The following is a 25163-nucleotide window of genomic DNA, read 5'->3' on the forward strand; positions in this document are numbered from 1 at the left end:
AAAGCGTCTCCGTAGCAGTCGCAACTTGGTTCTATAGTAACTTTTACAATATCCAATGAACTGTAAATTTGTATAAAATCACGAGTGTCATAGTAAAAGATCTACCAATAATCTATCTATGCGAATTGAATAATGCTTTAAATGTGACAAACTGTTACGACTCAGGAAGCAGCCATGCGGGATCCGGTTCATTATCCTCATCAGTAGTTTCATGTCGATGATCGCCTGTATCCCGTAATAGATCCTCCGGAGGCTCCGGGTTGTCGACCCCAAGGGGATCCGCTGGTAGATCATCGTGGTGGTCATGATCGTTAGGGCCTGATTTCTTGTTTTCGGGTGATTCTTGCACATTGAACACGTCGAGAAGCATCTCGCGCGCCTCTCTCAACGCTTCTAATTCAGCACCAATACAACACATAAGTAGCTTCCAATCCCGTTCCTCCGCAAGTTCCAACTGACCTTCGATTCGCTGTGTAGTGGCCTGCAAATCATCTATAATGGTTTGGGCCCGACCATCTTCCGCTTTGCTCCCAGAAGGACAGTCCGCTTCCAATACTTGCGACTGTGTTTGAATGGAACGGCGCATTTCAGATCTTAAGCGCTTCTCAAACCCGGTGACCTCTGTGACCACTTGTTTCCATACACCACCACCCGCTTCAAGCGCTTGAATTTCCGCGCCAACCTCCGACTGTCTCTTGTGTAATCTTTCCTGCTCGGCTGTCCAGTGCTCTCGCGCCATATCAAGTGTGCGGCGTTTAGGGTGTAATGAATAGAATGTGGGCTCGTCAGCAGTGGGCGACAGAGGCTGGAGAGGAGGGTTCTGAAGGTATTTGCGAATGTTGGATTCCACGAGTGACAGGGAGGCATTATAGGAAGACAGCTTGGAGTCCACCGAATTTTCAATTTCCGAGATCTCCTGTACGACGTGTCGGTGTTTCGCTTTCATCTCGTACAACTTGGTCTCGAGTTCGTGGATCTCCGATTCTAGAGTACGGGCCTCGTCTTTCAGGTTTGTGGAGCGTTGATTATCAGGGTTGTTGCGAATTGACGATATTGCCTCTTCTAACTCAGACTTTTTCGAACTAAATTCGTCAATTTCAATCAGTGCATCCTTTCTCTCTCCATCGCGAAATCCGAGTAGTTCCCGCTCCTCCTCTCTGAGCTTCAGCAAATCATATATAGACTTGAATATCCCTTCCCGAGCAGCACGTAATCCGATTTTCTTGGGAGCAGGCTGTCTAACTGGCACCGTCACCTTCGAGTCTGACAACGATCGGGCGTCATTCTGTTGTGGGCCCGAGAGACCAGCCAGGAGACCTTCACTTTGGGCATCAATAAGGACTTGGAGATTTCGCTGAATGTGCTTCGTTTGACGATCAATGTAGAGAAGGGGATCTTGGTGGTGTGCAGAGGCTCGGATGGGCAGGGGCTTCAGATGTTTGTCCGTGTATGCGAGACTGACGGACATCCTGGATACGTAGGAGGCAGTCTAAGATTTTAGTTCAGAGGTAGAAATCAGTCAGTGAAGACAGGAAGAAACTGCGGTATATTATTATTGAGAGAATCGTGAGAGATAGGTAGTGTTGTCAGCACATGGTTCCTCAAAACCAGCGTCTAATAATCCATCGCAAGTGGGCATGGAGTGCAGTGTTGTTCCCTCGTGATCTTGTTCATTCCATCATAGATCACGTGATATAATAGGGTCGGCTGCAGGAACCAAGAGTACCTCCCATCAGCTTCGCCCGTTGACGTGTGCCTCGCCGAAGAGAGTGCGCTTTCAAGATCCTTCTTTACCTACGTTTTTCGTCCTTTGCTTTGTTTTCTTTTTCCTTGTTCTTCTCCCTGCTCCTGCCCTGTACGTCTCATCTACGGTCAAAACTGTTTGTCCCGCGATTCTCGTTTGTCGATCTCAAACTGACCTCACTAGTCTAAAAGCTCCCTCTCTCCGCTGTCGCCTCATTCACCAGCGACAGTACAATCAATCACGATCCTTCTTCCATCCTTCTGGACTGGCTGTGACGCACGATAATTAATCCAAGATGGTCGGACTTGCTTCGGCCGCGGGTCTTGTTGGCTTCCTGTCTGAGCCGGACCCGGAGTTGAGAGTCTTCGCCTTGAAGACTCTGGATTCCCAGATTGACCTGCTCTGGACAGAAGTCGTCGATGCCGTTCCTCAAATGTGGGTGATCATACATGGGCTGGATATTAAATGAGTTTGATGGCGATGGATGCTGACTGGTTGTCATTCATTCAGAGAGGCGCTGTACGAAGATGAAACGTTCCCGGAGCGCGAGCTTGCCGCTCTAGTTGCGGCAAAGGTTTACTACCACCTTCAGGAATACAATGAGAGTATGGTGTTTGCTCTTGGTGCAGGAAAGCTGTTCAAGCTGGACAAGGGTGGCGAATTCGAGGAGACAATAATCGGTAGGTCCACCGAACTGTCTGAATTACATGCATAGAATATCTGGCTTACTTAGTGCTTCTCTTCACAGCAAAATGCGTCGACACCTTCATCTCCCTTTCTGCTGCTCAACGGCCCGCTGCCGGTGACCAGCCCGCCAACCTGAACTCCGCATTCCCAACATCTGGCGAGGGAGCCAGCAGTACCGCCGCTAGCCTAACTTCTCCGATAACCCCCTTCTCTCAGTCGGCCTTGCCATCAAAATCCTTGCTCTCCCGGCAGGAGGTTCCCGGTATCGATGACTCTCACCCCGGTGGGGAGGATGCTAGCGTCAAGAAAATCGAAACCCCGCTGGTTCTGAGACGAGGTGTCCAGGGTCAGTTGCAGGAGGTTATCGAACGTCTATTCGAGGACTGTTACCGGCAAAAGCGTTACCGCCAAGTGATTGGTATTGCAGTTGAGGCGAAGAGCTTGGATGTCCTTCGGAAGACTATTGTCAGGGCCAGTGACGATGAGAAGAAGCTGGATGGCGAATCCCGACGAAGCGAGGAATTGTTGGAATACGTTCTGGATATCTGCATGGGAATTGTCCAGGAGCGCGGGTTCCGTAACGAGGTTTGTGTTCACAACTCCAAGTCTTGCTCGTCTTGATTTCTGACCGCGCGAAATTTTTTCTAGATTCTGAAACTTATCCTCGACCTCCTTAACGAAATCCCGGCTCCCGATTACTTCTCCATCGCGAAATGTGTCGTCTACCTTAATGAGCACTCGATGGCCTCCACTATTCTTCGTCAGTTGGTTGAAAAGGGCGATGCGCGCTCCCTTGCCGTGGCATATCAGATTTCGTTCGATCTGTACGACAATAGCACGCAGGAATTCCTTAAGAAGGTTCGCCAGGAAATCGCCGAACTCGTCCCAGAAGGGGAAGAGCAGAAATCCGAAGGTGAAAGGGCCGAGCCGACCGAGAACGATGCATTGCTTTCCGACCAGGGTTCATCGGAACAAAGGACTTTGGGAGGAAACAGCGACAAGCTCACAGAGGAGGCTCGCGCAGCATTCAAAAATATCCTCGCCATCCTGGACGGCATCAAGTCTATTCAATTGAACCTGGAGTTTCTGTATAGGAGTAACAAGGCCGATATCGCGATTCTCAACAAGGTTCGGGATAGCCTGGAGGCTCGCAACTCCATCTTCCACACCGCTGTGACCCTTTCGAATGCGTTTATGCATGCCGGTACTACTCACGACAAGTTTTTCCGGGACAACCTTGAATGGCTTGGAAAAGCTGTCAACTGGTCCAAGTTTACCGCAACTGCTGCGCTGGGTGTCATTCATCGTGGCAACTTGAGCCAGGGCCAGAAGCTTTTGCAGCCTTACCTTCCAAGGGAACACATTGCCGGTGTCGGCGGCTCGGGCTCGGTGTACAGCCAGGGAGGATCACTGTACGCATTTGGGTTGATCTATGCTAACCACGGTGGGATGGCGGTCGACCTCATCCGCGATCACTTCAAGAAAGCTACGGAAGAGGTCGTCCAACATGGTGGTGCTCTAGGTCTTGGTGTTGCGGGAATGGCTACTGGCGATGAGGGTATCTACGAAGACCTTCGGAACGTTTTGTACACCGACTCCGCCCTGAACGGTGAAGCCGTCGGGGTGGCCATGGGTCTCGTCATGCTGGGAACTGGCAACATGCGGGCCCTTGAGGACATGATCCAATATGCCCATGAAACACAGCACGAGAAGATCGTCCGCGGGTGTGCTATGGGTATGGCGTTGGTTATGTACGGTCGCCAAGAAGCGGCCGATGAACTGATCAACGGACTTTTGGCTGATCCCGACCCGACTCTCCGCTACGGTGGTATCATGACCATCGCTTTGGCGTACTGTGGAAGTGGCAGCAACAAGGCTGTCCGCAGGCTTCTTCATGTCGCCGTCAGCGATGTCAACGACGATGTCCGCCGTGTGGCAGTGCTGAGCTTGGGCTTTATTCTGTTCAGGAAGCACCAAAGCGTGCCGCGGATGGTTGAGCTGCTCTCCGAGTCGTACAACCCTCATGTTCGTTATGGTGCGGCTATGGCACTCGGTATCTCGTGCGCTGGTACAGGATTGGACGAGGCAATCGATTTGCTCGAGCCAATGCTGAAGGACTCAACAGACTTCGTCAGACAGGGTGCTTTGATCTCCCTGGCTATGGTCTTGGTGCAACAGAATGAGGCTATGAACCCGCGTGTCAGCAGCCTCCGCAAGACCATGATGAAGATGATTGGGGACCGGCACGAGGACGCAATGGCCAAGTTTGGTTGTGCCGTTGCTCTGGGTATCATTGACGCCGGTGGTCGGAATTGCACCATCAGCCTGCAGACCCAGACGGGCAACCTTAACATGCCCGGAATTGTCGGTGCCGCCGTATTCATTCAATACTGGTACTGGTTCCCGCTTGCGCACTTCTTGTCGCTCAGTTTGGCACCTACATCAGTGATTGGTGTGGACCAGAAGCTTGAAGTGCCCTTCTTCAAGTTCCACAGCAACACGAGGCCAAGTCTGTTCGACTATCCTCCCGAGCAGCAAGTGAAGGCAGAAGAAGCACCAGAGAAGGTCAAGACCGCGGTTCTATCGACCACGGCCCAGGCCAAGCGTCGTGCTCAACGTCGTGAGAAGCAACAGCGCCGTGAGAGCATGGACGTCGACCAAACACCTACGACACCGAAGCCGTCGGGACAGCTACCGGAGAAGATGGAAACCGATGAAGCTAAGGGTGAGGAGGAGCCTAAGGAGGGTGAGAAAGGTGCTGGGGAGGGCCAGAAGAAGAAGGTCGAGCGGGAGAAGGTGGGCTATGAACTTGACAATATGTCGAGGGTCCTTCCTGCTCAGCTCAAGTATCTCACATTCCCTGACCCGAGATACGAGCCCGTGAAGCGCGTATGTCCTTTCCCCCTGTTATTCCCCTTTATAAAGTAGCGTGATTGCTAACTATGTATACAGCCTACTGGTGGAGTGGTCGTGGTTCTTGACAAGCAGCCCGAGGAGCCCCGCGAGATCATTGAGATGAAGGCCAGCAAGGAAGCTAAGCAGCCCGCCCCTCAAGCGGACTCCCTCTCGGACCGCCTTCAGGCCGCCATTGACGCTGCTGCTATGCAGACACCTCAACGCCCGGCACGCGGTTTGGAAGCTGCAGCCGGAGCAGCCGCCGCAGCGGGCGTGTTGACTGCTGTGGATGAAGACGAGGAGGGGGATGAGGATGCACCGGTCCCGAACGAGTTCCAATACGAGACCGAGGGCGAGGAAGAGGAAGAGTAATGGGGTGGCATATTGTGCTGGTTGTATTACTAGAATAATGATGGTATTTGTTTATGTTGGATGCAAGCAGGTATACTGTAGTACATGGTTCATTCCTCCTTACCTTCAACCTAACTATACGAATAACCATGGTCCGAATGCTTCACATGATACCTTTAGTGGTCATTCCAGTCAGTTATGGTCATTAATAATTCGTCGTCCCTGAAGCTCTGATCATGTGCAGCTCCTCCCCAGCCTCGGTACATTCCCAACATAGTAATCTTCCGCACGTGCCACCATGACGCAGTCGGCTGCTCAGACCCAATCAAGACACCCGGAATGACCGAGGCGACCTTTGTGCGGCGTCGCGTTGGCTGCCAGAAGGGGTCGCAAAGAGACATTCAGCATGAGACGCTTCCAGGCATGTGATGGAGCTAAAATAGCAGATCTCACCGTCCTTATCCAGCAACTCCGAGGGTGCGTGTAACTGACTCTGTCCATACTCTCTTTGGCGTATCCGGTAATATCACCGGTTCTGGATCCCCTTATATAGGCCGCTGGTCTACCCCGGACATTTTTGTGGATTCTTTAAATTTTTCTGTTTTCTCCTTTCGTTTTCTCCTTCTTCTTTACCCCAGACCCCGGATTCTTTCTTAGCTTCAACGGGAATCAGCACAAAATGGCCAAGACATTTAGCAAGGAAGACGTCGCGTCGCATAGCAAGCCCGATAATCTCTGGGTTGTGATCGATGAAGATGTCTATGACTTGACTCAGTTCCAGGAGGAGCACCCAGGTATGTCTAACCTTTTGCGCCGAAGTTTTGTCTTGGTCTGATGCTGACAGTGTACGATTACAGGTGGAAAGAAGAGTGCGTCTTACTACGTGCGATAACCTCCCCATAGACGATTATTGACGCAGTTTAGTCCTCTCCCGAGTCGCCGGAAAAGATGCCTCGAAGCAGTTCTGGAAATACCACAACGAAGGAGTTCTGAAGAAGTACAAGGGCAAGCTGCAGATTGGATCGTTGAACACCAAGAAGGCTGAGCCTGCACCACCGGCGCCTGCTCCGGCTAAGGAGGCACCCAAGCCCCCTGCTCCTGCGCCTGCTGCTTCGACGGCTGTGGCTTCGTCTGAGCCTTCGCAGCCGCATGATCCGTATGGTGATCTTGTACCGTTCGCCGATCCTGCTTGGTACCATGGCGTAAGTATTCGAGATTGGGATGTTTGATGTGAGGGGCTGGACTAATGCTTTGCAGTACCACTCTCCCTACTTCAACGAGACCCACGAAGCCCTCCGCACTGAAATCCGCGAATGGGTCGAGTCCGAAATCGAACCATATGTCACCGAATGGGACGAGGGCAAGCAAGTGCCGCACAAGATCTACAAGCAGATGGGTGAACGCGGCTACCTGGGAGGCTTGCTTGGTATCAAGTACCCTGTCAACCATACTCCGTACAGAGTCAAGTCCGTGCCCCCAGAGCGCTGGGACCACTTCCACGAGATGCTCTTGACCGATGAGCTGTCGCGCGCGGGCAGCGGTGGTCTGGTCTGGAACTTGCTCGGTGGTTACGGTATCGGATGCCCGCCGCTCGTCAAGTTCGGCAAGAAGGAGCTTGTTGACAGGATCTTGCCTGGTATCCTGGCTGGTGACAAGCGTATCTGCCTTGCCATTACTGAGCCGGATGCTGGCAGTGATGTTGCCAGCCTTGGGTGCGAGGCTAAGCTCACTCCCGATGGCAAGCACTACATTGTCAATGGTGAGAAGAAGTGGATCACTAACGGACACTGGTGTGATTACTTTACAACTGCGGTTCGTACCGGTGGGCCTGGTATGAACGGTCTCAGTCTGCTTCTGATAGAGAGAGAAAGTGGTGGTGTCAGCACCAGACGGATGGACTGCCAGGGTGTCTGGAGCAGTGGTACTACGTATGTTACCTTTGAAGATGTCAAGGTACCCGTGGAGAACATCCTCGGAAAGGAGAACCAGGGATTCAAGGGTAAGCAACACCGTCTCACATTTAAATTTGCGAACCTCACTAACACCAACCAGTAATTATGACCAACTTTAACCATGAGCGCATCGGCATCGTAATCCAATGCGTCCGCTTCGCTCGCGTTTGCTACGAAGAATCCGTCAAATACGCCCACAAGCGCAAAACCTTCGGCAAGCGCCTCATCGACCACCCCGTCATCCGCCTCAAACTCGCCCACATGGCCCGCCAAATCGAAGCCAGCTACAATTGGCTCGAGAATATTATCTACCAATGCCAGTGCATGGAGGAAACCGAAGCCATGCTGAAACTCGGCGGTGCGATTGCTGGTCTCAAGGCGCAGTCGACGACGACATTCGAGTACTGTGCGCGCGAGGCAAGTCAGATCTTTGGGGGGTTGAGTTATAGTCGTGGTGGACAGGGGGGCAAGATCGAGCGGTTGTATCGGGATGTTAGGGCTTATGCTATTCCCGGTGGGAGTGAGGAGATTATGTTGGATTTGAGTATGAGGCAGAGTTTGAGGGTGCATAAGATGTTTGGTATGAAGTTGTGATTGGTCTCTTTTGGTTTCAGTTTATTGGGGTTTGGATATACCATGAGGATGGATAATTCCTTTGCTTATAATTTGGATGTCTTTATGTATAATAGCTCTATCATGCTACATGTTTCTTCACATCCTCTTTACTACCCATTGATACTCGTATAACTAAGCATGGTCAGTTGGAACTCGAGAAAAGAATTCACCTTCTTTGCGAGAACCAAGCTCTTTCCATGCGCTTCCGTGGGTTCGACTCCCGAGGCAGGAATTGATGTTCCGGATGGCTCAATTAGCAACATCATTAGCGGACGACAGGAATGACTATGAGCTAGTCCGCGCTCTTCACGTAATTAGTAGGACCGCGGTGATACACGACAGCACAAACGGCAGAGTTGAGGTCTCAGTCGACTTCAGAGGTCTGGCTGATTGAAGACGCTGATCTATCTGTATATAATTATAAGGTTCTTTAATGCTGGTCGTATTGTTAAAAGCTAGCTTTGGACCCCATAGCATTGGTTCGGCGTGGTTTATTAGCTCAAATGTGGTGGGTTCTCAGATCAGAGCCCCCATCGTGGTATGTTGGCAGAACATTGTAAGGGCTGAAGCTCCAGATATGATCTGTGTCGTGACAGTTGCACACTCGTTGTATTTAGTGGGTCAATGGGTTTCCACAGTCATTTGGACTTCGTCAGCTACTGGCTTCCTTGTAGGATGTCTCCTAGAACGCGGCTAAACGTGGCGTAGAGACGTATCATGCATCATCAAAATTTGACACGTTTGTTCTCGAGTTTATATAGGCTCGAATGTGAGCCTGAAACGACCGTCTGCGGTAGGACTGTCTGCTCAAGTATGTTGTGCTGAGAAACATACATATCTCTAAGCGCCGTTACTGCATCTTTAGATTGGCACCTGAAGAGAACCGGCGATCCAATCCACTCACGGGGCTCTGCAAGGGCCTCTAAACGGAGCAACGGCGGTGAATTTTTTTTCTGAGGAACCTTCTTCGATAGCGGCCATCAGGCCTTCTGTTCTCATGGTTGAATCGTATTGCTTCTTCCGAGGAAGGGATGCTCCCTTGTCGTTCATCCCCACCTTGGTAAGTGTTTCTAATGGCGGCCAGCTATAGGGACAGCTCTCCACAGAGGATGTTATCCTCCTTTGTTTGCAATCCAGTAATTGGGACCTGTGTTCTTCCCTCCATCGATGAATTCGTCTTGCAGACCAGTATTGCGCCACACTCTTGTACAGTTGGTATGGTTCTTGATAGTAATGACTTTATGTCAGAGCACGAGGAAATTGTAGTTTTTCTTGGTTAGCGTGCTTGATCCGAATAATCTACCTCGACGTCTGAGACTGCCTTGTCATTTGTCATGAACAGCCCTGTTCATGTAGATGTTTGCATTTCTTTATGTCACCCAGTTGGTGAGGGCAATAAGAAAAGCAATGCTATATCAGATATGAGTGCATAGTGGGAGCTAGAGCAGTGGTTCAAAGCGTTTATGTAGATCTGTAGGTGAAGGTCAACTCCGGGAGGGCATTCACACCATATGCGCAGTCCCTTTACAGCTTCGATCAGAGCCTCAAATTCGCGAAGAGAACAGCCTCCTTCTTTCCATTTGCCGCTGTTTGGGACGACACGCGGAATTTTTGATATTGGTATCTCCTGTGCGAGGAGCTTCTCTCTCATCGCTCCGTTCGGCTCATTCAACTGTGTCCTCGTGGAATTCAGACTGAGGCGCTGTTGCGGTCGCACTCTCGCCGAGGAACCGTCCGACTGTCTGTCCGGTTGATTTGCCATTCAGACTTCTACATCCCTTTTCAGATTAAGTTGGTACTCAACAGGTATGTGCTGGAGGCCGATCCCCTTTCGCGTCTTCTTACGCTCCTGGGGACCTTCATTTTGATTCCCTACTTCGTAGTTCTGCCGTGGACATTGACTTGATTCTGATCGCAACTAACACTGGTTTTTGTCTTTGTTAGGTATCTTCACGGTTAAATCGATCCCTCGCGTGTGCTCAAAGGCTATTTTCCACCGAACTCTCACGAATCCAATTTCGCCGTCAAACCCCGATACCTATTCTTCGAACCAATATGTCACGCAACTTTATGAACCAGGATTTCGGCTCTGAGGAGGAAGACGATGATGACTTTAATCCCATGCCTGCAAAGGAATCCGACGATGAGGAGGAACAAGTAAAGGTGTGTGGAACCCAGATGGCGAAAGAAGGATTCGTGCTGGGCTATGGATAAACTGACACCAGGTCAGGTACAGGGCGATGAAGAAGAAGAGGAAGAGGAAGACACCAACGACCGGAGTGCCTCTCACGCGCGAGCGAGCACCAATATAAAAGAAGAGGGCGGCGCTGAAGAAGAGGAAGAAGAAGAAGAAGAAGAAGAAGAAGAAGAAGAGGGTGGCGAAGAGCAGGATGAGGAAGAGGAGGACGAAGAAGAGGAAGAGGAAGATGACGATGAAGAAGCCGTTTCGGTGGGTTATTTGGCCTTTCCCCGTTAGTCCCCGTTAGCCACAACTGAAATTGACCCTGCATTCTCTCGTTCAGAGTCGTCCCCGCAAGCGCAGAAGAAGAGGAGGTGTGCACAACTTCATTGAAGAAGAGGCTGGTGTCGATGAAGAGGAAGAAGAAGGCGATGAGGAGGAAGACGAAATGGGCGAGTTTGGAGGCGAGATGCACCCTGACGATATGGATGCTTTGCCCATGGGCGCAGAAACGGACGACCGCCGGCACCGACAACTAGATCGTCAGCGTGAACTCGAAGCGAGCATGGATGCGGAGAAGCAGGCTCAGATGCTCAAGGAGCGTTATGGTCGGAACCGGGCTGCTGCGACTGATGCCGTCGTCGTCCCCAAGCGACTGCTTCTCCCCAGTGTCGACGATCCCAGCATCTGGGGTGTTCGTTGCAAACCCGGCAAGGAACGGGAAGTTGTGTTCGCCATTCAGAAGCGCATCGAAGAAAGACCACCAGGCTCGAGGAAACCCGTCAAAATTATCTCCGCATTTGAGCGTGGGGGTGCTATGAGCGGTTATATCTATTGTGAAGCACGCAGACAGGCGGATGTCATGGAAGCACTGCAAGACATGACAAACGTCTACCCCAGATCGAAGGTCATCCTGGTCCCCGTGAAGGAAATGCCCGACCTTCTCCGGGTTCAGAAGTCGGAAGAACTCGTCCCTGGTGGATGGGTACGTATCAAGCGTGGGAAGTACATGAATGATCTGGCCCAGATTGAGGAGGTTGAGACAAATGGTCTCGAAGTCACAGTTAGGCTGGTTCCACGACTAGATTATGGTTTGAACGAAGATACCAGTGCTCCTGTGGTGGATCCAAAGAGGAAGCGTCCTGGTATGAATCTGGCAGTCGCACGGCCACCGCAGCGTTTGTTCAGTGAAGCAGAAGCCAAGAAAAAGCATGGCAAGTATCTGTCCGCTACGTCGGGTCTGGGTGGGAAGTCGTGGAACTATCTTGGCGAAACCTACATTGACGGTTTCCTGATCAAGGACATGAAGGTCCAGCATCTTATCACAAAGAATGTCAACCCGCGCCTCGAGGAAGTTACCATGTTTGCTCGTGGCTCTGAGGACGGCACGTCGAATCTGGATCTTGCCTCTCTCGCCGAGACACTCAAGAACTCTACGGCTGAGGATGCATACCTTCCAGGTGATCCCGTGGAAGTTTTCAGGGGTGAACAGCAGGGATTGGTTGGCCGCACCAGTTCGACAAGAGGTGATATCGTCACTATTCAAGTAACCGAAGGAGATCTGGAAGGGCAATTGATCGATGCACCCGTTAAATCTCTTCGGAAACGTTTCAGAGAAGGTGACCATGTCAAGGTCATTGGCGGCAGCAGATACCAAGATGAGCTTGGTATGGTGGTACAAGTCAAGGATGATACAGTGACCTTGCTCAGTGACATGAGCATGCAAGAAATCACGGTCTTCAGTAAAGATCTTCGACTTTCCACTGAGACTGGTGTTGACGGAAAGCTGGGAATGTTTGATGTCCATGATCTCGTCCAACTAGAGTGAGTTCATCTGTCCCAATTAACCCTACAATCTAGGTACTAACTTATAATTTAGTGCCGCTACCGTTGCTTGTGTAATCAAGGTCGACCGCGAGTCACTAAAATGCTTGGACCAAAACGGCTCAATTCGGACTGTCCTTCCTACCCAGGTCGCAAATAAGATCACTCCACGCCGGGACGCAGTGGCAACAGACCGCAACGGTGCTGAGATCCGGCATGGGGATACTGTTCGTGAGGTGTATGGAGAGCAAAGAAACGGTGTCATCCTTCATATCCATCGTTCGTTCCTATTCCTGCACAACAAGGCACAGGCTGAAAACGCAGGCATCATCGTTGTACGCACAACGAATGTTCTCACAGTGTCAGCCAAGGGAGGCAGATCCACCGGCCCCGATTTGACCAAGATGAACCCGGCTTTGATGGGCAATGGTATGGCCGGTGCTGGCCGCGGAATGCCTCCTCCCAAGAGCTTTGGTCGCGATCGAATGCTTGGAAAAACCGTGTTGGTCAGGAAGGGTCCCTTCAAGGGTCTTGTTGGTATTGTCAAGGATTCCACAGATGTGCAAGCTCGTGTCGAACTGCATTCGAAGAGTAAGCTGGTGACGATACCAAAGGAATTGCTTGTTGTCAAGAAGTATGTAGCCTTCTTTCGGTGTTTTCTGTTCCCTCTTGCTAATTTCACAGCCCTGTTACCGGACAAACCGTCGATATCTCCCGTGGGAGGGGTGGTCCGCGCGTTCCCAACGGTGCCTCTGCTGCACCACCGTCGAGCTGGAGCGGCGGACGTACCCCTATGGCAGCTGCCGATTCTTCCAGGACACCTGCTTGGGGAGGTCCTTCGTCTGCACGGAGTAAGTGGCAACGCATTGACTCAGACATTTTCCATATGCTAACACTCTCCAGCACCCGCCTGGGGCGGTCTCGGTGGTGGTTCTCGTACTCCCGCCTGGAAAATGGACGGCTCTCGCACATCAAACCCTTACGACGGCAACCGCACGGCCTACGGCGGATTCGGCGGTGGCGGACGCACCCCAGCTTGGAACGCAGGCGCCCGTACACCATACGGCGGCAGCTCCGGCATGAGCGACTTCGACGCCTTCGCATCCGGATCCCGAACACCAGCCTGGGGCGGCGGTGGTGCAAACGTAGGAAACCGCACACCCGCCTGGTCTGCCGGCGGCATGGCGGGCAGTGGCAGCAAAGACTCACGCGGTTACGATGCCCCAACACCCGGTGCGTACGCTGCTCCCACGCCTGGTTCGTATGCCGCCCCGACTCCGGGTCTATCTGCGCCTACGCCCGGTGGATGGGCTGATAGTGCGCCGACACCGGGTGCGTTTAATGCACCGACTCCTGGCGGTGCGGCTGCTACTCCGGGGGGTTATGGTGATGGGGACGATGGTGGGCCGCGGTATGATGAGTCTCCTAGTCCTTGATTGTTAGAGACATAGGAGGTCATTCATGTTCTATTATTATTATTACTGGGTATATGCATAGTGTTTTATTCTCAAAGAGGTCAAATAAGATTATGTATTTTATTTTCTTTTTATCTTTGCTACATGGACTAGGGGATTTGGGGTATAATCGTCATACAGACACTCAAAAATCGTACATGTTTATCTGATACTTCAACTGCTCTTCGTAACAGTCCATCCCTGAAATACTCCGTACATAGCAGGATAACAAGAGATACTCTGAAAGAGGAGGATACCATTCGAATAAAATAAAGCGTAGGATATGGATCGTAATACAGGAGATTACAGAACAACTGCAGAACATAAAATGAACTAGAAAAAACTCAGACAAGGCCACCCATGATAATCCCATAGCAACTCGATGGCTAATAATGCATGAACAGAAAACATATAAGACGCCTGCAGTGGTTAAACAAAAAGAAAGGGAAAAGCTTTATTGTGGCGGCACAGCTCTCGCCAATACCCGTATATTATCCAGGAATCCTTTAACCAGGTCTTCGTACTGGTTTTTGGGATCCCCGGCCATGGCTAGCTGTCCCTGACGGCGGATTTCGGCGGCAGAGATTTCGACTTCGAGTTCGTGGTCGAATTCGTTCTTCGCGGACTGAGGTAAGACATGTCAGCACTTGATTCCATAATATGCCGTCTTCGGGGACAAGAAAATACCTCCGATTTGGCAACCTGCGTAAGATCGACCTGGTACGCCAAATGCCGATAGCTCATACGGTCCTTGTTCCGATCCCGCGCCTTGCCGCCATCCGAATTGGTATCGACGACAGGGAGATGGTTGACGTCGCCATCGTAGTTCATTTCCAAGTTTACGCTGATCCGGTAGTCGACGCAGGTTCGGGGGCTGAGGACGTTCAGATCCGCGATTCGGATTTTGACAATTTTGGCTAGGATTTCGCCGGTTTTTTGGTCGGTGGTTACGCGGACTCGGGGCTTGTGGCGCGGGTTGAGGTTTTGTCTAATCAGTGGGGGGAGCTCTGATGGGGGGACTTCGTAGAAGGTATCGCGTTCTTTTTTGTGGGCGTAGGAGAGGGGGATGCGGCCTGGGTTGCTGTTGGGCATGGCGGCTTTGACGATGTCGTTGAGGAAATTGTTCATTGCGCGGTGTTGGGCCTAGGTGGGTTAGTGGATGGTCATTTCAGGGTAGCTTCTCCTGAGAGGTACTTACCAAGCTCATTGAACTCTCAAACGATGTCCGGAAACGCGAATTCTCTCGGTTAAGGATAGTTTCTGTCATCACTGGTAGGTATAACCTCTCCCTTCGATCCTGGTCGATGTGCTTTCCCAATTTGGCTTCCACCTCGATGATGGCCCCTTGGCCAGTAGCACCTGAGCCTGCTGGACCTGCACCAACATCATTTCGCAGAACGACATGCTGGAACAAGAAATCGCACACCAATTTGGTCATGTCTTCATGCGGAATATAACCTGTGATGGACGGTTCCCATGCACCAAGAGATCCAGGTTGCGATTGTGGTGGGGCGGGGGCAAGGGGGGTGACAGGGACAGCAGGAGCAGAAGGAGCAGCTTGCACCGGGGGGCCATTGGCAGGAATAGGTTCATCCGCATGAACCTTGAGCGGTCCTTGCGAAGATGCGCGCACTGAGCTACCTGAGACGCTAGCAGCGGACGACCGAGCGCGCGCCGACCACGGATTAGATGGTGAATTTCGCATGTGCTTCGGAACTGGTGGAAGTGGGTTCTTGATGACAGGACCTGTTCCGCGGGCATGCCGGGATCTTTGCGCATAGATAGGCGGTTCATTGAAGCGTCTCCTCTTGCGCCTGGGCGGCTGGGAACTGGGACTTGCTGTAACATCAGGTGTGGTGTCCATTTGTGACGGCAACGATTGAGCCTTGTCCTCCAAGTCCACGGGTGTTTGTTGGTATTGTTGCGGTTGCTGCTGCGAAGAGTGAGATAAGGACCTTGTAGGGCTCTGCTTCCAACCTTGCTCTTCGCTGTGACTATGGCTTCGTGCGGATGACGCAGCCGCCTGATCCGCAGGTCCTATAGAGCTTCCTTGACGAGTATGCGGGGTGCCAACTGTCCTCGGGCTCACAGTCTCCTCGTGCTCCTTCTCCGACGCGGCTGAATGATGTCGCGGGGTCTGTTCCACAAGTTTCGAATCCTGCCAGGAGGGTCGCGATTGCGCAGAAGGGGATACGAGCGGCTTTTGATCGTGACTATGAACAGACTCTTGCCCGACCCAAGAACTGGGGGGTTGGCCTGGTTGGGACTCGTGTCCGGATGACTGGGGGCGCACGGAGGAGGGAGAACTGCGCGCAAACGCCGGAGGTGGACCAAGAGCGGTTCCGGGCAACGATCTTTGAGTGCGAGGCGAAAATTGCTGTGATGGCAAGGGTTGCGGCGCGGCGACGGGAGAGTGATCTTTGGGGTGGTATGGGTAGCTGGGGGCAGGGTCGGAGGAAAGGACAGATTGAATTGATTGAGACCGCTTCGGCGCGAACGATTGTTGCGGTGAGTGCTGTTGGACCCCAGCACTGGCAGAGTGCGGTGTATAGGGGGAGCTCAGTAGTTCAACCGGTTGGGGATGCGGTTGAGGATGGTTGTAAGGCGCGGGCGCTGCAAATGATTCACGCGAAGAGGGCGCATAAGGAGTCGCGGGAGGAGCAGGAGCAGCGAACGAGGATCTCTCATGGACTGGAGGGCGATTCTCAGAGGAAGAGGAGTCAGAATTGGATGCGCTTTCGGTGTTGATGATGCTGCGCAAATCCATGGCGCTATTGTATCGCAGTAGACTCGGGGTGTTGTCCGAGACAGTGAGAAGTAGAAACGAGCAGAAAAGGTAAAAGAAGAAAACTGGAAGAGGAAGAAGACACGGGAGACCATTCACGACATCGAGAACAAGCAGTTTGAAGCGCAGCGACCAAGCGACGTGGGCGGGCGAATGGCAGACGGCGAAGCTCTGCCGGAAAGAGAAAAGATGAAGCTATCCCCGGTCCCGTGACCTGCACTCATTTTAGCTTCGGTTTGTATCATTCTCCAACGAACTTCTTGACACTTCGCTATACGAGACTATTTACTTTTACTCTTCTCGTTTTCAGCTGCTGCTTATCATATTAATACTTCCCTCTATCTGCGCAACACCTGTCACTCTAGATCCCGTGTTCGTACGTGTGTCAGGCATGTGATGGCGCCGCGTCATTGCGGAGTATACGGAGCACAGTTCACTGACCACATTGAATTGATAGAATGTCCTTGATGGCTCTCCATACCTCCATCTAACCAGAGATATATCTTGTCGAACTCAACTTGCGCAAATCCGCGAGCGACTGTCGCATCCGGGCATACTTGATCAAGAGCCCCTCGTGGCGGATGGCGACCGTTTGAGGGCCCCTCCCTCTGTGTACCTCGAGAATAAATGACCTGCACTCCACCTCTTCTCTATCGACGTGAATACTCTTTCGTTGAACATGTCGCACGACAAGGACCATCGTCGGTCTCCTTCTCCGACCGTTGAGATTCCCCTCCATACTCTCGAACCGAATAGCAGTCCCTACCCGCATTCGCACCCTGCCGAACACGGACACTCCAAGCAGAGCAAAAAACACTTGGCAGATGACTGGGCCGATACTATTGATCTTATGCTCACGAAACTGGGCGTCGCCCTCACACCAAGCTTTCTACAGCATCATGTAGGCGGCCAGCCGTCTCCGCCCGCAAAGCAGCATGCGATCGCAGCGCTCGACGGCCTGCGCGGTTGGGCCTCGCTACTTGTTTTCAACTTCCATTTCCTCTTTACCTATACCTGGAAGGTCGCGGTCGGTTGGGGATTCAATGGCGAGAATTATGCGCTCTGGCAGCTACCCATCCTCCACATGGCTGTCTCGGGCCATATCATGGTCGCAATCTTCTTCGTTCTTTCTGGCTACGTGCTCTCCTATAAACCATTGAAGTTGATCCGAAGTCGCTCGTGGGAGCAGACCTTCACTACGCTCGCATCGTCTACTTTCCGTCGTGCGTTCCGGCTCTATATTCCCTCGTTCGTGGGCATCACTCTGGTCATGCTGGCCGTGCGCGCAGGCGTGTACGACTATTCGCACCGAGTGATCAACCATGGCCACACTATCCAAGGGACCAACGAACAACACCCACCCATTTACAAGTACTTCTATAATCAATACTGGGATTACTACCTGACGCTGGCAAACCTCATCGATCCGTTTAACTGGTCCCTGTATTACAACTACTACAACCCTCATCTCTGGACCATCCCTGTTGAGTTCCGCTGCTCAGTTGTTCTCTTTCTCACAATTCTTGGTACTTCGCGCCTTCGCACATCAATGCGCATGTCCATGGTGGCTTGTTTACTATGGTTTTGCATGCGCTACGGCCGTTGGGACGTTGTGCTTTTCCTCTCCGGGAACCTGCTGGCAGAGATTGACTTGATCAACGGCACTTGGGAACATCCAAGGTCACCGCTGTCATCATCTGCGAAGATGGGCCCCGAATGGCTACCCTTGCAGCTCCGTCCCTTAAGACGTAATTTCTGGATCACCGTCTTCGTCGCAGGCCTATACTTTGGTTCCTGTCCCAACATCGGTTTCAAATGGACTCCCTTCTACATGTGGCTTTGGGACCTCACCCCAAGATATTACCCAGAACCGCATCGTTTCCCACAGACGATCGGTGCTATCTTGATTGTTCTGGGAATCAACCGCTCCCCCGACATTCAGAAATTCTTCAACCACCCTCTCTCACAGTATCTAGGCAAGATCTCCTTTGCGTTCTATATCGTGCATGGGCCCATTCTTCATTCTCTTGGATACTCACTCATGCCCAACATCTGGAGTGTTGTCGGCAAGGAGACGAATTTCCAGTATTGTTTTGGGTTCTTAGTTGGATGGGTAATCTGTCTTCCTTTGGCTATCTGGTTGGGTGATATCTATTGGCGCGCCGTTGATATCCCAAGTGTTAAATTTGCCCGCTGGCTGGAAGATAAGGTAATCACAAAGCATCCGGAGGGTCAGCGGGATGGGCATGTCCATTAAATTCCTAGCTTACTGCGTCTTTGCACCCTGACCTTTCATTCTGGAAATGATTCGAGTTTGAAACTTATATAGCTTGTTAGAATGGGATATCTCCAAAATACTTCTGCCGGGTACGCTCCATCGCTAACTCTCTAGGCCTCGGATCAAGAAATCTATCAATCTCATTGATCAAAAACAAATTTTGAGGATTAATTTGACAGGCCGTAGTATATTTCCAATACGACGGATACCATCCAGCAGTCTCCCAATCAATCCCAACAACATCGTTCCCGCGCATCAGGATATTAAAGCTGTTAAGGTCACCATGTGTAAATACAGTAGGCCAATGCCTAACATGCTGTTTAATCAGGTCCTGGACTTCAGGACTAAGCCTAGGATCAATCGCATGCCTTCTCGCAGATGCAAATGAAAGTCATGAATGCTGCAAAACGTTCCAAATCGTAAAGACGGGCCTGACACGCGACAATCAAAAAGAGATCCGCTATCTACAGAAGCACTCCTTACATCTTTGGGAGGCTGAAGTTCTCGTATCTCCCGTATCATCATCCCCAATTGCGACAGAAGCCTAGTCTTCGACTCTTCACTCCGTTTCACCCATCCAGCGCCCATCATTATCCCCTGAATCCTCTGCATCACGATATATGTGCAATCCTGATGTGTAAACGCACAATAAACCCTAGAAACCGGGATCGACGTGTTCTGCGATATAAAGCGCATGGTGGATGCCTCGGGCAAATGCACACGAGATCCGTACTTGACGCATAGTAGGTCTGTTAACATGAGGACGCTTCCTTTCCAGGGCCGGATACGTTTGAGAATATTTATAGCTAGGAGTATGGAGCATCGGCATGTTGCGTCGTCAGGGATGAGGCTCCTGTCTGCGGCTGGTGTTATGTGCGAATGAGTTATCTTCCCCTGAATGTGCCATGTAGAGTATTGTGTCAGCCAAGCGAGGTGGAAGATCTGGAATTTCAGTTATATGTCTGTGGAGTCTATAATTGTGCAAACACCTGACATTGTCGGTGGAAGCATAAGGACGTGGTATGGAGTTGAGAAGCAGGCTGTCATGTGCGCTAAATATGGGATAATCCTTTCGAAAGACGGGTTTTGGCACCAACTCTATTTCTAACTAGAGAAGAAAAAGATATGCATTCAGGCTTTATACATCAATCATTCATTCATGGCCAGCTTTGCATGATCATACCCATAGGAGAATAAGCAAGAGAGCAGAAATAGAACAGATGAAAAGGAACCCAAGTTTTGAAGACAAGAAAATGACCCATTTGCAACCATAAGGAAAATAAGAAAAGAAGATCATAGTCCAACACCCCAAATCCCTCTCCCACCACAAACGCCCAGCCAATCGCGCGGATGGCCAGAACCGGTAGTCCCGCCCTGGGGCGACCAGCTGATGTTCGAGACCTCATAATCACACTGAAATGCTGCGGCAGGTCCCCGTTCAGTGGTGGTAGCCGGTGCCCGCGTGTTGGGGTTGGTGGCGGGTACTGGGTTAGGGTTGGTGGTTGGCACGGGTGCAGCATTGTGTTGGTTGATTAGGTCCCAGAGTAGGACTAAACTGTCATCCGCCCCGGATGCCAGCACTCCGCGGCGGTTTGGTGACCATTCAACGCAGTTGAGGGGTGATGAGTGGCCCTTGAGTTCTAGAAGAGCTTGACCTGGTTGTCGTACGTCCAATACGCGGACGACATTGGAGTCTTGGGAAAAGGTGGCAAGAAGATGGGAGTCGTGAGGAGAGGCTTCATTCATTAGTTAGGCTGTTCTGCAATTTCACGTCGATCGGTGAGTCTTACCTGCAATGCGCAGCAATGGTGGAGGATTATGAGGCGCCGACGGGCTGCCATTTCCAGGACTCATGACTATGCAAATCAGCGACAGTGCATTCACGCCCTTGGGAGGTGATAAAGCTTACCCTTTTCATTCTTGTCTGTTGGTTCGTAGATGATAGTACTATGCTCGAGACTACGCAGATCGAACATGCGCACGCTACCATCAGCTCCGCAGCTGACAAACACGTCAACGCTGTTGGCACAGAACCGAACATCGTAAACCTCTTTGTCATGTGCAATCAATTGTGTCTTTGCCGTGAGCGTGGGAATATCCCAAATGGTACAGGTCGTGTCAATGCTGGACGTGATAATCAAACTCGGGGAAATAGTATTCCAGTCGAGTGACGTTATTGGGGCGGTGTGCTCAGGGGACTTCGAATTCGACAGTAATGCCAACGGTGACAATTTTGCCGTGGGAAGATCCCGTTGATTGGCGGACCGCGTGATCGAGTTTGTATGCAATGACTGCGGCGAGGGCAGCGACCACAAGCGTAGGTGGTCTCCTGATGTTGCTAGCAAATCGGTCGTTTGCTTCTGTGACGAAGGTGGTTCCCAGAGGATACGCGTAACCGGGTATGAATGCATGGCTTCTGCCGTCTTTGTATACTCCAGTTTGATCTCCCCATTTAGAGCATCTGGTGTATCTGGGTCTGGCTGTGTCCAGTGCGTGTCGACAATTTGTATCTATATCTTAGTCAGTAGACGGGAAGAAAGAAACAATCAGCAACGACGTACATAATTATGATTGTCTTCCAGATAGCTTCCCAATGCAATCTTGCCCCCAAAATAGTTTGAGCCGGAGAGCGGCCATTTACACCAATCCACCGCGTAAATAGGCCAGGGTGCTATATAGTTGCTGTTTGTTGGCACTTGAGCGTCTCCTCCATTAAATTGATTGCCGCCCGGACTTGTAACATGATCCCCCAATAGGTCTGGTGGAGGTCGAATGTCAGCCAGTCCGAGAGGAGAGTATTTCGGCCCCTGCGGCGTCTGTGGTGGGTAACCGGGTCCCGGAGGCGATGCGTATTTAGACGAGTCTGACGTCGCATGCTGTCTGTATCTGGATTGGTCGAAATTCGACGGGCTGGACCTGGAATAGCTATGGGAGTTCGACATGTTGATGCTCGAGCGAGGGGTGGTAGGTTGCTGCTGCTGCTGCTGCTGCTGCTGCTGTTGCTGCGAGAACTGCGTCGATAACTGGGGTAACGTGGGTAGTACGGACGGCGCTGTGTTCATAGACATCACTGGAGGTCGGCTCATATTCCCTGGCTGGAGCGCTCCCGGTACTGGGGCAGTGCCAGCGCTGCTAGGATTCGTTCCGCCATACTGAGTATTCGAGGGTTGGTGGACATTAATTGAAGGCACGTGGTTGTTGGAAGCCGGATCGGAGGGCGCGTGGAAATCGAGGGCCATTGACTGGCGGTTCAAATTTGCATTCGCCATACCTGATGACGATGGAATATGAAGCTCTTCTGGCTGGCGCCCGAGGGTGCTTTGCCGTCGGGAGGACTCGAAGGGCTGCGCGGGGTTGGACATCGTACGTAGAAACTGGGGGGGAGCTATATGAAAACGTTCGAGTAGAATAAACTGCCGAGTTGTAGTTCTTTGAAGCAGCTCAAATTTCAGCCTATGCTAGTCCAGTTGTTGGTCCTGTAGAGGGAGACGGTGGGGATCCCAGAGCCCTTCGCATATGGGCACTCACTGGAGACTCGGATTCGCACCACAATCCTAGTTGCTGGCAAGAGCGGGATGGATCATGCCCTAGATAGAAACGAGCGGCTCACCAGAGCATTGTGCAGCGCGCGTAAGAGACAGCGATGCCTGTGAGGATCCGAATGGCATCGGGCAAGAGAGAGAGAGAGAGAGACGACACGGGCTGGAGATGAGGCTATCCAAAGCGACCGTCATGTGCCGCTGAGTCAGCGCTCTGTTCTCCAAGACGACTTTGACTTCACTTTCTCTTTCTCTCTCAACTTCGATTTCTATTCTATCTGGTTTTGCTTGTGTCTGGCTATTCTATCGCTTTTGCACTGTGCTGGTTTCACGGTATATTGTCGCCAACATGGATCTTGATCGCATCAGCCCTCCTTCCGCCCTGCTGCTCCTCCCTCCCCCTCCGTCAGCTTCGTTTGAGCAGCTCCAGGAGGCGTATAGATCTTCTATTTCTGCGGCATGCTCCAAGCTCCCTCAAAGCCTCAAAAGTGCCAATCAGATTGCAATATTGGACATTGCGCTCTGCGTACCCGGTCTGCTTTCTCCTACCTGTTTGCCCCGGACACGGGCCTTTGGAACTCTCCAGCGCCTGCTATCGGACGTCTATAAACTGATTGGCGTTGTCTGCACCGAACAGAGGATTGAACTGGACTTACCGGGGGGTGTTGATGTACGAGTGGTCTTTCTGGACTTCAACCCCGCTCCTGGTTCGACATCCGAGGGGTCTCTTCGGAACTCACAATATGGCCCTGTTCTCAATCTGGATACGCTGGCAAGCTCTGGGCGGCAATGGGATTGGATCTTCTACCCAAATAATATCAGCGGTCAAAAATTGGCCGCAGCCTTCAGTAGTATCTACACCCAATCCAAGGGTTCCACAGCCGGAAATCTACATCCGATCCCAGGAGGACCGGAAAAGACCCCATCCGGATCGCTTCTGAAATTGGAAGATAAACAGTCATCTGTCGCACATTATTCGGCTATTGTAGGGGGCACATTCGACCACGTCCATTTAGGACACAAGTTGTTACTTACAGCCACTGCACTGGCCTTGGAGCCCATTCAGGGTGCAGACTCGACTACAGAAAGGTTGCTCTCCGTGGGAGTGACGGGAGAGGAGTTGTTAGTGAACAAGAAATATGCAGAGTTTCTTGAAAGTTGGGAAGAACGGTGCCAGAGTATTAGTTCTTTCCTGTCCGCGATCATCGATTTCAGACCACCCGAGAAGAGTGCACCCAGCATCCAACGAGTGTCGCAACCCGAACCGAATGGAAAGTATTTATTGATCAAACTTCAGCCGGGCTTGACCCTCAAACTCGTCGAGATATCTGACATGTTTGGGCCTACGATTACCGAAGAGAGTATCACCGCCCTCATTGTCTCAAAGGAGACTCGGTCTGGCGGCTCTGCTGTCAATGACGAGCGTATAAAGAAGGGTTGGAAGAGTCTCGAAGTGTTTGAGGTCGATGTGCTCCAGTCGGGTGAAGTTCAAACATCCGAGACTGAGAGTTTTGCATCGAAATTAAGCAGTACGGATATCAGACGGCGACGGATGGATATGGCTTCAAGGTAGTTTCTTCTACAACTAGTGTCGATTGGTTCCGCGAAGCGCTTTTGCAATCAGTTGCGGTTTCCTTGCAATCAGCAGCCTTAGACGCGAACAACAAGCGTTAGTGCGAGCGACGACAAGACACACTTGAATCCTGAGATCTCACAGTATGACTGCCGTACAAAAAAAAAAAAAAGCAAAAATGGCCCTGTGCCGCCGACAATGCATCAATCTGCATCCAACCGCAATACTACTGGTTCTTCAATGGGACAAATTGAGGGCCCTTCTCCTGTAGTTTGTATACGGAATATTAAATCATTGGAATATCGATCATTCGAGGCTGGGCACAATGCAAACGCAACTTGGGCCGGAGCTTTTACTGTTTATTTCTTCACCATCGCCTGGCCGTACTCGAAAGTGTGTTGATCCCTTCCTTCCGGCCTTTTCACCGGCGATGATTGGCCATGGAGCCATTCCGATACAGTTCTGCATAGTTAACAGTCTCCCTGGCGCGTTTCATGTTATTCGCGGATGTTAAAGCGCACAATCACCGAATCATTCCCTGCTATCGAATTGAACCCCCTTCTAACTCATCGCTAGCGGGGCTAGCTTGCAGCTGGCGTCTATCCGACTTGTGGTTGCTGTTGCATTATCATCCCGCGTTCTTGCTGCTCCTCTGCCAGCCACCACCGCACTGTCCATTCAGTATGAAACATCTGCATTTACCTGGCACTCCTGCAGGTTCGCGCTGGGTAACCCGCATGCAAATTCAATCATGTGATCTTTGGACGCCATCTCTCGACCAATCCACCATTCTCTCCTGCTTATGATGACGTGAAGCCCCTGAACACGTATAGACTATGACTGCAGTGCGCAGTAGACGGATTTCGTGGCAAATGGTATAGGTTTTCTGGGCGGGACGCTTCGGAATGCCGTTTGTTGTCAGACATAGCAAACCGGACTGCAAGCGCGCTATCTGTTGGTTCAGAATCTAGAGGGTTCTTACCGATATGCAGTGTACATGCAGGAGCAGAAGATGAGAGGGGATGTGTCACTTTTGTTGGTTGCTGTTGAACATTGTTATTTCTAGTTGGTGTTCTTGTTGCTTTTTCTACTGAACCTTTTTATATCCTTTTCGCTGCATCACCTTGTCCTCTTTCTTTTTCAACGCCTGAAGACTACGAACCGACGTCAAATCTAGCGTCGATTCTTCTTTTTTTTTTTTAACCTTTTTCCATCGACCGCATTGACATTGATTCCATGTCGTTGCGAGCAGTCAAGGCAGTTAGGACATGCGACTGTCTGAATGCG

At 51.4% G+C, this 25163-nt stretch overlaps 8 protein-coding genes across 8 annotated transcripts; 5 read left to right on the forward strand and 3 right to left on the reverse strand.

Moving 5' to 3' along the window:
• Positions 1 to 154: 154 nt before the first annotated feature.
• ACHE_10869A (uncharacterized protein) lies at positions 155 to 1468 on the reverse strand (the record flags this gene model as incomplete). Its single annotated transcript, XM_043284063.1, has 1 exon — positions 155 to 1468. One exon carries the CDS (start codon positions 1466 to 1468, stop codon positions 155 to 157), a length of 1314 nt encoding a protein of 437 aa, XP_043131989.1.
• A 571-nt stretch (positions 1469 to 2039) lies between these two features.
• Positions 2040 to 5698, forward strand: RPN2 (proteasome regulatory particle base subunit RPN2; the record flags this gene model as incomplete). The annotated part of the gene is made up of 5 exons (XM_043284075.1): positions 2040 to 2179; positions 2255 to 2424; positions 2493 to 3016; positions 3080 to 5320; positions 5384 to 5698. The coding sequence occupies 5 exons, from the start codon at positions 2040 to 2042 to the stop codon at positions 5696 to 5698; spliced, it is 3390 nt and encodes a 1129-aa protein (XP_043131990.1).
• A 658-nt stretch (positions 5699 to 6356) lies between these two features.
• ACHE_10871S (putative acyl-CoA dehydrogenase) lies at positions 6357 to 8223 on the forward strand (the record flags this gene model as incomplete). The annotated part of the gene is made up of 5 exons (XM_043284086.1): positions 6357 to 6471; positions 6535 to 6546; positions 6602 to 6879; positions 6935 to 7676; positions 7730 to 8223. 5 exons carry the CDS (start codon positions 6357 to 6359, stop codon positions 8221 to 8223), a joined length of 1641 nt encoding a protein of 546 aa, XP_043131991.1.
• A 2076-nt stretch (positions 8224 to 10299) lies between these two features.
• Positions 10300 to 13683, forward strand: spt5 (transcription elongation factor spt5; the record flags this gene model as incomplete). Its single annotated transcript, XM_043284097.1, has 6 exons — positions 10300 to 10407; positions 10475 to 10693; positions 10767 to 12247; positions 12303 to 12881; positions 12932 to 13098; positions 13151 to 13683. The coding sequence occupies 6 exons, from the start codon at positions 10300 to 10302 to the stop codon at positions 13681 to 13683; spliced, it is 3087 nt and encodes a 1028-aa protein (XP_043131992.1).
• A 472-nt stretch (positions 13684 to 14155) lies between these two features.
• On the reverse strand, positions 14156 to 16468 carry triA (putative mRNA capping nucleoside-triphosphatase; the record flags this gene model as incomplete). Its single annotated transcript, XM_043284108.1, has 3 exons — positions 14156 to 14326; positions 14389 to 14844; positions 14900 to 16468. 3 exons carry the CDS (start codon positions 16466 to 16468, stop codon positions 14156 to 14158), a joined length of 2196 nt encoding a protein of 731 aa, XP_043131993.1.
• A 697-nt stretch (positions 16469 to 17165) lies between these two features.
• Positions 17166 to 18743, forward strand: ACHE_10874S (acyltransferase family protein; the record flags this gene model as incomplete). The annotated part of the gene is made up of 1 exon (XM_043284119.1): positions 17166 to 18743. The coding sequence occupies one exon, from the start codon at positions 17166 to 17168 to the stop codon at positions 18741 to 18743; it is 1578 nt and encodes a 525-aa protein (XP_043131994.1).
• Positions 18744 to 20057: 1314 nt separating this feature from the next.
• Positions 20058 to 22126, reverse strand: ACHE_10875A (WD repeat protein; the record flags this gene model as incomplete). Its single annotated transcript, XM_043284130.1, has 4 exons — positions 20058 to 20500; positions 20555 to 20620; positions 20674 to 21274; positions 21326 to 22126. 4 exons carry the CDS (start codon positions 22124 to 22126, stop codon positions 20058 to 20060), a joined length of 1911 nt encoding a protein of 636 aa, XP_043131995.1.
• A 526-nt stretch (positions 22127 to 22652) lies between these two features.
• ACHE_10876S (putative pantetheine-phosphate adenylyltransferase) lies at positions 22653 to 23876 on the forward strand (the record flags this gene model as incomplete). The annotated part of the gene is made up of 1 exon (XM_043284141.1): positions 22653 to 23876. One exon carries the CDS (start codon positions 22653 to 22655, stop codon positions 23874 to 23876), a length of 1224 nt encoding a protein of 407 aa, XP_043131996.1.
• Positions 23877 to 25163: the final 1287 nt, after the last annotated feature.

This window comes from Aspergillus chevalieri, chromosome 1 (genome assembly GCF_016861735.1).
Source record: "Aspergillus chevalieri M1 DNA, chromosome 1, nearly complete sequence".
NCBI lineage: Eukaryota > Fungi > Ascomycota > Eurotiomycetes > Eurotiales > Aspergillaceae > Aspergillus > Aspergillus chevalieri.